General features: G+C 27.5%; 1 protein-coding gene across 1 annotated transcript; it reads left to right on the forward strand.

The window, feature by feature from the left end:
* Positions 1-10,056: 10,056 nt before the first annotated feature.
* LOC111316052 (uncharacterized) lies at positions 10,057-11,357 on the forward strand. The gene has a single exon (XM_022918061.2). It carries the CDS (start codon positions 10,248-10,250, stop codon positions 11,244-11,246), a length of 999 nt encoding a protein of 332 aa, XP_022773796.1. The 5' UTR covers positions 10,057-10,247; the 3' UTR covers positions 11,247-11,357.
* The last annotated feature ends 936 nt before the right edge of the window (positions 11,358-12,293 follow it).

Below are 12,293 nucleotides of genomic sequence, written 5' to 3' on the forward strand. Positions count from 1 at the left end.
CCAAACTTTAATGGCATTAATTGTATTCAATATAAGTCAATTCAAATGGGAAAATATCATACATTGTTCATATAGAATTGTTCAATCAGTACATGTACATAAACATCTACATAATCATAGAGATTTTTTATGGCTTTTAAACATATCTTAAGGTATTGGGTTAATAAATGGATCTATAATCATCTTATGTGTAAAGATGTACTGAATGTTGACTTTTTTTCATGTAATCATGTCTCTCACGTAGTTATAGTTGATATCTATATGTTTAATCTTAGAATAATATTTGGGATCTTTTATGAATGTGAATGTAGCTTGACTATTACAATTCAACAATACTAAGTTGGACTATCTTTTCTAAATCTCAAATGATTCAAGAATCTCTTAAGTCAAATAGCCTTTTAAACTACTGCTAAAAATTATACAAATTCAGCTTTCATTATGGATAATGCTATATAAGTTTATTTCTTACTACTCCATGGAATAGCCCCATTATTCAATAAGAAAATATAGTCAGAGGTAGATTTTTTTTAACTAACTCTCTTTCCTAATCAACATCATGCAGCCAACCAAATATAGATCACTTCCTTGATAGCATAAAGAATAATCCACAATGCCTTTTACATATCTTAATATCCTTTTAATGACTTTCAAGCGGAGTTAACCTGGATTGGGTTAATATCTGCTTACCAAGCTTACGACATAGTAGATGTCTGGCCTTGTGTACATTATAGCATGCATAAGGCTTCCAACAGCACTAGAATAAGAAATTCTTACAATTTATTCCTTTTCTTATAGAGTTTTAAGATATATTCTCTAGCTAAAGCTTTTACCTTTTTCTATAAGAGTATTTATTAGCCTACATTCTTACATATTGAATCGTTTTAGAACTTTCTTAATGTATTACTTTTGTGAAAGAGCTAACAACTTCTTGGAACGATCTCTCATGATTTTTACACCAAGTATGTAAGCTACTTCCCTATACCTTTTTATTTCAAAATTTGAAGACAATCAAGTTTTTACTTTAGTATAACTCCTTATCATTGCTAACCAGTAGTATATCATCCACATAAAGTGATAAGATCACAAATTTATCTTTATCCCTTTTGACATACACACAATAACCCTTATCAATCATGATAAAATCATATGAAATTATTGCTTGATGAAATATAGTATACCATTACCTCAAAGATTGTTTAAAACCATAAATCGATTTTAATAGCCTACACACTTTGTGCTCTCGATCTTTGTCAATGAAACCTATAGGTTGCTTTATTTAGATTTTTTCTTCCAATCTTCTATTTAAAAAGGTAATTTTTACATCAATCTAATGTAACTCCAAATCTAAACTAGCTATAATGGCTAGAATTAAGCATATCATGGTAAATCTTATGACAGGAGAAAATTTTTTCATAGTCAATGCACTTTTATTGAATATCCTTTTTTGCTACCAAATAGGCCTTATTCTTTCAATTGACCTATTTGACTTGTGCTTAATCTTAAGAACCCATTTGTTCCAAATCACTGTGCTTCTTTTAAGAAGATCAACCAATTTTCAAACATAGTTTGATCTCATAGACTCCATCTTTTCTTTTGTTGCTTTTATCCACTTTTCTTTTGCAAAAAATGATAGAACACCTTTAACATTTTTTGGCTCTTTTTTATCTTATGGGGTAATGAAGAACACTTCCCTTTTTATGTCAAAATGACATCGGGGAATATTTTCACCATTGTTTTGCCTAAATTATGATTTTTAGGAAACTAATTCACTAAATTCATCATCTTTAGTCATGCTCTCACTTGGATAGGATGTTGTTAGTCCTTGTTTAGAAACATGCAATAATTGATTTGAAACTAACAAATCATTTGGTTCTTCAATCTTGTAAAGATATATTTCCTAATCTATCTCACATTTCTTTAGAAATTCATTTTTTAAAAAAGTGGCATTATAATATTCAAATTCAATTATAGTTCCACTTGACTGTTCAATTATGAAAATGTATCCCTTTGAATGCTCAGAGTATCTTACAAATATACACTTTTTACCTTAAAGGCCTAGCTTGCTTTATAGATGAGTGGTTTCTTGTACATAAGTAGCATAACCTTAAGGTCTCAAATTACTAAGATAAAATTTTCTCCCAATCCATAATTCATAAAATGTAGAAGTAACTGACTTGAAAAGTACTTTATTGAGTATATGGGTAGTAGTTAATAATGCATCACCTTACAAGGTGATTGGCAAATTTGCTTTGGCCATTGTAAACCTCATAATTTCCAGAATAGTCTGAATTTTTCTTTTCATAATGCCATTTTGTTATGGAGTCTTTGGAATTGTCAATTAACTATCATACTCTTTTCATCATATAATTTTTTGAATTGATCAAACAAATACTTGCATTCTTGGTCCATTCTTAACGTCTTAATGTTTATGTCTAACAAATCCTCTGCCAAGGTCACATACTTTTTAAAGCACTTTAATGCTTCAGACTGGTAAGAAATTAAATAGACGAACTCGAAACATGTAAAATACTGACCTTCTTTCTATGACCTAACATTATTAAGCCATTAATATCGAAATGTATCAAGTGAAATGGAACTTTAGCTTTAGTTCCCTTACCAAATGATTTTTTTATCATTTTTCCTGCTAGACAACTTTCACATAATGTTAAATTAACTTTCTCATTAGACCTTAGTAATCTTTTTTTGCTAATCTATCTATTCTTTGTTGACCATCTAATACAATAAAATCATCTGACAAATAATCAGATCCTTAATAAGTTGTATCCAAATACAAACTCAAACTAGCACTATTGAAATTCAAAACAATTCCAAAACTAAAAAGAATAATGACAGAAACCAAATTTTATTAAATATCAGGAGCAAAAAGTATGTCATGTAAGAAAAAAGTTTTTCCACCATACATGCATAGCTTGCAAATGCCAATTTCCCTTACTTCAATTTGTGAATTTTTTCCTACATAAATCCATTTTGTTTTATGTGAAATCCAATAAAAATTCATGAACGCATTCCTGTGTCATGCTACATGATCTATAGCCCCTAAGTTTACAATCACAAAAGATGTGATTTAGTCATCATAACAATATTAGAAACAAACATAATAATTTTAGCATTACATAAAAATGCTTTAAGGGTTTGTACTTTTTTTATCTCATTGCATTTACGAGCAAAATGACCTATTTTTTCATAGTTAAAGTACTTGACTCTCAATTTGTTCTTTTTAGGATAAGCCTTTGGACATTGTCCTTTGTTGATTTTGCCACCTTTTGGCCTCTTAGGAGCTTTCTCCTTATTTTCACCATATGGCTTGTGCTTAAAGCTTCTTTTGAACTAGATAATGCTATATAAAATCAACACTAGGCTTAAATGCTTCCATATGATCTTTTTCTCATTGAAGATGATAGGAAACATCATTGAAAGTCTTTATACTCTCATTATAGGTATGATGCATTTTTATATGCTTCCAGCTGTGTGAAAAGCAATAAATAATAGCTTAAACTTATTATTCATCTGTCAGAGTGTGACCAGCTTCTTTCAGCTAGCTTATCATGTTTGACATTTCTCTCACATACTACTTTATATTATGATTAGGTCACTTGTATATGTCCAGCTTAATAGTAAGCTGTCTCAGTTTGATAACCAAAGTTAAACCAAACTTTACTTTCAAGACACTCCACATCTTTTTGGCTATTCCATGATACTGAAACTCGCGTATAATATCATTCTTTATACTACTAAGCAACATAATACATGCAATAGAATTTTTCTTTTTATAGGCCTCATACACCTCTCGGTCCCTCTTATGTTAGGAAGAATTTCCTTTTTCAAGTTCATCAAAGGCATTGTTTAGAACATAAGAACCTCTTGTTCTTCAATTACATACTAGATTTTCATACTCCAAATCTCATAATTGTCCCTATTTAGCTTTTTACCCTTGTTTAACTCAATAATAATATTTTTAGAAGTAAAAGTCATTTCAAACTATAATTCTACATTCAAGAGACATATACACTAATTAATACCTAGCATTGCACACTTCTCATTCTACCACAATATCACAAATAAAATAGTGAAAATTATTCACATAAAAGTGAAACCAAAAGGTCATTATTTAGCAATCAAATTCTATTTTTAATGTGTTTGATTATCATTAATTTATTTCAAAATTCCATTTTAATGTGTTTGATTATCACTAATTTATTTCATTATGCAAAGTCAATAATTCTAAGATAGAATAAATCAATTACTTAGAACTCCCACTAACCATAAGGTTAGCAACATATAATTAGTAACATATATATTGATTTCACACAAGCAAGTCTTACAAAACATAGTTTGAATCCAAAAACATGTTCATAATTAAAAAGATATACATACTAAATGTTAATTAAACATGTTCCTAATCATTCCGAATAACTTGTCTAAGAATAAGGATAGATTTTAAAAACTCTTCTAATTGTTTTGCATTCACATTACCATTCATGGAGATCTAGGAATTTTGTGTTTTCCATTATGGAGACTTAGGTAGACTAAAAGGGTCACACTCTTCTTTGCTCCCATTCTCACATATTTCTTTACAAAATCCTTAGTTAATGTTCATACTTAGGATCACTTTCCAAAGATATCTAAATATCTTGAAGAAGATTTCTTTGTCTAAGAGTCAAAAGTGTACCCATCATCATTTCATATTTGATATGATTATTTCTAATTTACATGTAGCCACAGCAGATCAATTGTTGGATCATGCCATTGACTTTAATGATATACCTCTCAATATCATCATTGAGATCCATTCGATATTGCGTTAATTTCACCATCAGCCTTATAACTATTACAAATTGTGCTTGTGGCCTCATGACAATGGGAATCCTTACAAAAATAGTTATGATTTTTTTGTAACAACATATGAGAAAAAAATATGAAGTCATAAGTCAACATAAGCAAAAAAAATGATTAAGACTCACCTTGATCATTCGTGTGATCTGACATCCCAGAGTCAATGATAGACAAAAAAACTTTTTTAAAGAATATTTTCTAAAGACAAAAAGAATTTGAATGCTTTAGATAAGGATTTGAATGCTTGCTTTCTATTTTAAAAATAAATTATTTTTTTATTTTGCTTAAGGCATTTGGATGCCCTACCTAAAAATCAAAAAATAATTGATCCAACAATTGCAAAACATCAATGACTTTTCCTTTTTTTTTTATTTATATATTTCAAGAATTATCACAGCAATATTAATTATACCAAGAATACAAAAATTATATAAACTCCTATGGATGTTTGCAAGCATGCAACAACATATCATGTTTTCGTTTATGAAGAACATACAAAGAAACCAAAACACAAGCCAACTTGGCTCTAATACCAATGAAAGATAAATTCGTGCAATATATATGAACATAATCATATATAATTGTTTAGCCAAAGTAGAAGTGAAAGCCTAGCTTAAATTACTAGTTGTTAGACAAGATCATAATACAAAAATTGTTCATTTTCATAGTATAAGTCCTTCAATAGACCGAAGCAAGAGTTTCTCTTAAGAGTTGTATAATGCTTGCCCGATTACTTTCTCTCTTTCTTTTTCTTAATTTTTTTTTGTGAGAAACCTTTTCCCATCACTTTTTCTTAATGGCTAAATGCCATTATTATATAGGAAAATGAGATGAGCAACATTTTTTTTCCTTAAAAGAGTTTTGTAATTGCCGAAGGCAGGTTCATGACATGAAAATAAACTACCCAAGGCATTTAGTTTCTTGGATAGTTAATTTCATGGGATGTAACCCACCCATTATGGGCAGTTACCAACAATAGCCTTTTAAAAATGATTATTTCAAGTCTAGAATTATATTATTAATCTTAAAAACCAAGCTATAAGTTATTTATTAACTTAACATGATTTCTCTTCGATTAAGTTATTACTTAATCAATTTTTATATTTTGAAAATATTTTATAACAAAGCAAAACTTTAACTTTTGCTTGGAGTGAGCTACTTACCTTATCTAATCAAGCCATCGATTAGAGAAGTATCTATCCATTGGAGTCTCAAGCAATCAATTGTAATCCTATTACCTTTTCATGAAAATTATAGGAAGCATCAATGTTTAGCTTAAAAACATTTAATGGAGGTAGTTGCCATGCTTGTCTTTATGTTCTAGTCTTACCATCTTATGTTGCCACCCCTGGCACTAGCTATTGCAAACACCAACCTTCTTACTAACTTATATAGCACCCTAGCCATACCATATCTCCCTTTTATGTAAGCATTGGTTCTTATTATTCCAAATCATCCAAATAACATACATACAAAGCTCAAGACCATCATATTAAGTAGCATTATCCAAACTTCATACCAAAAGTCATGATTCAATGATGTAGTAATTTGCACAAAACTAACACATATATTCACACATCCTTCTAGAACATAGTACAGTAACAGCATGCAAAGAAAACATGAAACCAAGATTCATTTTGAATTCCACATGCTGGACAACATACCTCAATCTACACACCCTACCCTTTGTAGCCAATGCGACAGAAGTTGGCAAGACCCCATGTAGAAAATGCCACATGAAGGTCTTAATTTTTAACTATAATCTAATTTAAACTTTATAATACTCTTTATTTTATTTCCTTTAATTTATTCATTAGTTTTTTAATTTATTATATTATTATTTTTAAATTAAATATGTGAAAGTGAAAGCATGTTCCAGCGCGTAACTTTTTTATTTTATATAAATATATAAAAGTCAAAGCTTTTAACAAAAAAGGAAAAAAAATCAATAGGGATTATCTATTCTTTTGACATATGGACGGTCTTGAACAATTGCCATATGTCTTGCATTAATTATTTTGATTTGTTTTCATATAAATTTTATTAATTTAAAAGATATTTAGTTTAACTAAATTAGGTATATTTATTTTCTTATAAATATCAAATATTATTGCCTTTTATAATAGCATTACAATTCAATTATCTTAAATCACTTTCAAATAAATTCAAATTTTAATTTTAATCACTAAACATGAACTCCATAAATAAAAAATATACTTTAAAAGCATTGACTATTTGATATCCGTAATTTTAGTATTTAATTAAAAAATAATTTATGTAATGAATATATAAATGATACAACGCTAAGAATTCAAACTTAAAATAAAAGGCCCAATTAATTACAAACATATTTTTTATATTTCATTCTATATAAGTATTAATTGCAGTCACACATATTTACTAACATAATTTACTATTTCAAAATATATTCTCTAATGATCCATTATAATTACTCTACGTATATTACTCTCAATTAATTTATAAGAGACTTTATAATTCTTATTATAAATAGAGAATCATGTAAGCTAAGAATGTTAAGAGGCTAATCTCCAAATGTATCAATTTATAATTAAGTAGATTTTTGTCATACAATTATAATAATTTCTTAAGAAAAAAATTATTTTGATTTTGATTTTTTTTCATTTTTATATTTTTGTCAAGTTACATTATTCTTTTAATTTCTCAATTACTGTTCATTACACTAACAACAATGCTGAATATTGATCATCAAGTTAATTTTTTTTGCTTTTGTGTTCATAGATGCTTTCCTTTTATCATATTTGGTAGTTGGTATTATTTCTTTTTTATTCACTTAATTTTTTATGAAAAAAAAGTAGCTTTCATTAACATCAAGAAGCATGAGTTTAGAAATCAAGCTTAGAAGTGACCCCAACTAGGTATGTTGGTTGTTAATCTCACACTCAATCTTAGTTATGTGGTGTGCTAAAAAATAAACAATTCTTTTAGTATGAATGAACTAACAAAATGCACAAGATAAAGTCAATTTTAGCATATTAAAAATTCATATCCAATTATGCATATAATATGCTTTTGTGATTTCAGAAATAGTTACTAATGAGTCACTCTCCATTATATGAGAGTTAAAATCCTGATCACATTTATCATGATCGCATTTAATAATATAAATGTTTTCATTTTGATTACAAAATGGATCAAAATTGTCAAATTAACTATCATTTCTGTTCAATTTTGTCTTGATTAATATTACAATTATATATCCTGCTTTTCTTTTTTGGATTGGTTTCTATTTCTTTCTTGGTTTAATTAGCTTGAATTGCATTTGTTGCTATTTTATTGGTTTTTAACATGACAATGTCCAAAACTTGATTTATTGCTTAATTATCTTTTATTGATCTAATTTTTTGAATTAAAATAATACAAATATACAATAAATCATAAGCAGAAAATTGTTTTCATGTACAGTTCAAGCTTTTATAGTTTTAAGAGTTTTTTGAAGATCAAAATTATTAAATTTTGGTTATAATGTATTCTTTATATATAAAGAGATAAAATAATACACTTACCAAAAAAATTTTAAATAAAGTTGGGATAATGACTTATTATCTTTAAAAATTTTATACTAATTACGATATTTAATACGTATTTCCATGTAAATATGATAAATAATTTTATTATAAAATATTCTTAAAATTTTAATTTAGTTATATATTGATCTTTAATATTTATTATTTATTTATTTTATATCAAAATTTTTATTTTTATATAAAAATTATTAGTTATATTATAATTAATTTTTTATATGTAATTGTATATCCGTGCATTGCACATGTTTAAAACTAATTAATATTAATTTTCATGCTCGAGGTATTTAGTTGACCTTTGACCAAAAAACACATTGAGAATTTGAATAAGTTTAGGCCTAGGCCTTGGCCTTGAGCGCTTGATTGGTGGAGCAGCGATTAGGCAATAAGGCTCATTTCTTCGAATGGGGGAAAACTGAAAAGCGAGAGCGCATTGACTCCGGAGTCAAATCCCAAGGAGACGCTTCAAGTCGACCTTTACTATCCCCCAAGAACTTTCCTCCCTCGGCTTTCTTAATGAACTGATGTGTTTTCTTCACAACTACAAGGATGCCCACTCTCAACCACAATTACCAATATACCCATATATCCCTTTTTAATCTTAATATTATTTTTCTTGTTAATATTTTTATTTTGTTTTTTGTATGTTTCAAAATTATATAGTTTTGAAAACTTAAAATTTTTTTTAGACAATAGTTGTATGGAATATGTTGATAGATTACTCAACTATTTTTTAGATAATAATTTTTATGATCAGAATTTAATTTTTAATAATTTTAAATATAAAAAATATATATTTTTATCAATAATCACATAATTTATTAATAAATATTAAATTTTAGTTACAATGATCAAGATTTGATAATTTCAAGTATATATTTTTATTTTTTTTATGATTCTTTTGGCATTAAAAAAATCATAAACTATTAATTTTATAAAAAGATTAAATTTTATGTAAAATACATTGGAATCACAATTTTATTGGCAAAAAAAAGGATCATAGTTTTTTTATTTAAATTTAGTGAAAGTCAAAAAGGAAAAATAAAAACAAAACGAAAGCAATAATTATGGATCCTTTCTCTTTTATACATTCAAATGGACTTATATATATACCTATGTATGTGTGTGTGTCAAATTAGCATAGATACTATACACATTTTTACTTTCTTTGGTTTTTAAATATTTCAAGAAAAGTGGCAAAATTGTAAATTCTAAGTAAATAAAGGTATAATCGGGTTTTTATTTTATTTTTTCATATCTTGGATAGTAAAATATGATAATATTAATACTTAATTGAGTCATTCAGATTATATAACATTTAAATTATATAAATTTGTTTACTAAAATGGTATTTAGAATACCATCATCATATATTATTATTTGAAACTAATTACATTATAAATGAGTCTTACATTAATTAATGAATTTATAATTTAAATATTATATTAAAAATTTTAAAATTTAAATATCAAATGAAATATTTTAATATAATTTAATATCCATTAATATAATTAATAAAATGATTGGTACCGTTTCATTTTCTTGTAACAGTGGCAAGGGTGTGAATCATGCCACTAATTTTCCACATGAATTCCCCATTGCATTAAATGCTTTCCCCGTAATATCTAAGAAAAAACTCCAAAAAAGTTTTGTAATTTAGTTCGAGAGAAGAGGGCAGAACTTAAGAAATAATTCAAGGTCAATTATATATTTATTAAATATATCCAACAACCCATTATCAAGCCACAAGCTTTCCCTCTCCATCATTCATTTTCTTCTGCACCCCAAAAAAAAAAAAAAAAAGGAAAAAAAAACAGAACCTTCTTGATCATGGATAGAGAGCAGGAAGAGCTTCAATTTCTTGGTTTCTTTGGCATATTGAAAGAATCCTTGAAGATTATATTTTCATGGAGAAAAATCTTCAGCCAAATAACTTTAGCCCTTATTCTCCCTCTCTCTTTCATTTTCCTAGCTCACATCCAAATCTCTCAGCTCCTTTTTATGAACATCCTGAATGACCAAGACACCCTGAATTATACCAAAGCTGGAACTCCTGGATATGCTAAGCTGTCTGATATAATATCATCCGAATGGACTGTTTTTTGGCTTTTCAAAGCTGCATATTTCACTTTCCTTCTCATCTTTTCACTTCTCTCAACTTCTGCTGTTGTTTATACAATTGCATGCATTTACACAGCAAAGGAAATCTCCTTCAAGAAGGTCATCAGTGTGGTACCCAAGGTTTGGAAACGACTTATTGTCACTTTTCTATGGAGTTTCGCCATCGTTTTGGTTTACAACATTATTGCTGGTGTCTTGTTCTTCTTGTCGGTTGCTTTTCTGGGACTCGGCAGCCTTGAGGTTGCGATTCTTGTTGTTCTCTTCATCTTATACTTAGCAGGATTCGTTTACATCTCCTTGGTTTGGCATTTGGCGAGCGTTGTTTCAGTGTTGGAAGATGTTTATGGGATCAAAGCCCTGAAGAAAAGTAAGGCGTTGATAAACGGAAAGATGGGAGTTGCGGTGGCCGTGTTTCTTGTTCTTATTCTATGTTTTGTTGGGATTCAGTTGGTGTTCGAGAGTGGTGTGGTTCTTGCCTGGTCGTTAAGTACTGAAATCAGAATTGGAATTGGAATCCTTTGCTTTTTGCTGCTGTTCAAGGTTATTCTGTTCGGGCTTGTTGCTCAAACAGTGATCTATTTTGTCTGCAAGTCCTATCACCATGAAAATATCGATAAGTCTTCTTTAGCCGATCATCTCGAGGTTTATCTTGGGGAGTATGTTCCTCTCAAAGCTAAGAATATTCAACTGGAGCAGTTTCATGTGTAATTGAACTTCTTTTTTTTTGTTAAATAAAGGATTACCTTGTAATTTGGTGCTTAGATTACATATCTTTTACAATTTGGCATTTATAAAAAAGTTAAAAATTTAATATTTCAATTTTCGTTCTATAATGTCATTTACTTAAAGTATCAACTCCATTAATAATTAATATATTGATATAATAAAAAATTAATAAATGAAATCATGAAATATAATTGTTATAACGTATAAATTTGTGAATCTATCGTTAGACATAACATAGGAGTCTTAATTAAAAAATTTTTTTATTTAGGTGTGATTAGTCACCTAATTGAATTTGTCTCATTTTAAAAAGAAATTTAAACTTGATTTGGATATCTTTCAAAGATAAATTCTAGTATACGAAATTAGGAATAAGTCCAAAAATATAGTTATATGTAAAAAAGGTATAAGCACTCTCACAATGCACATCCGAAGGATGATATTAATTGATTTTGTGTTATCTAAACCTTAAAACATGTTTATAATCTTTCCGAGTAAATTTATTATTGAAAATTAATTTTAAAATTATTCTAATAGTTTAATAGCAATTTAAAGATATTTTTTCACCTCAAGAGTATCATGAAAACTGGTTTCCCACTTTGAAAATGTTCGGTCGTTAAATTTATTAATGTATTTTTTATGAGTTAATTAGTTTTAAAAACAATCAATAAAATCCTCCGGTAGTTTGGTAATATTTTATTTTGATGCATATCCTCTTAAAGTTTGATAAAATTTTTATTTGAAAATTTATTTATAAATTTATCTTAAAAAATCGTTAAATCTTTTAATAATTTATAAGATTTAACTCTAAGATTTAAATCTTCCAATAGTTTAGTAGTATTGAAAGTTTTATTTTTTCACAAAACTCAATAAATCTTTCAATAATTTGATAAGATTTAATTCAGATATTTAAATTTTCTCATAGTTTAATAAGATTGAAAATTTTATTTTCCTTATAAAAATCATTAAATTTTCTAATAGTTTGACAAGATTTAATTTAAGATTTAAATCTTCTAATAGTTTGGTAAGATT

This window comes from Durio zibethinus, chromosome 24, assembly GCF_047325235.1.
Source record: "Durio zibethinus cultivar Kanyao isolate XHJ-2024 chromosome 24, ASM4732523v1, whole genome shotgun sequence".
Classification (NCBI taxonomy): domain Eukaryota; kingdom Viridiplantae; phylum Streptophyta; class Magnoliopsida; order Malvales; family Malvaceae; genus Durio; species Durio zibethinus.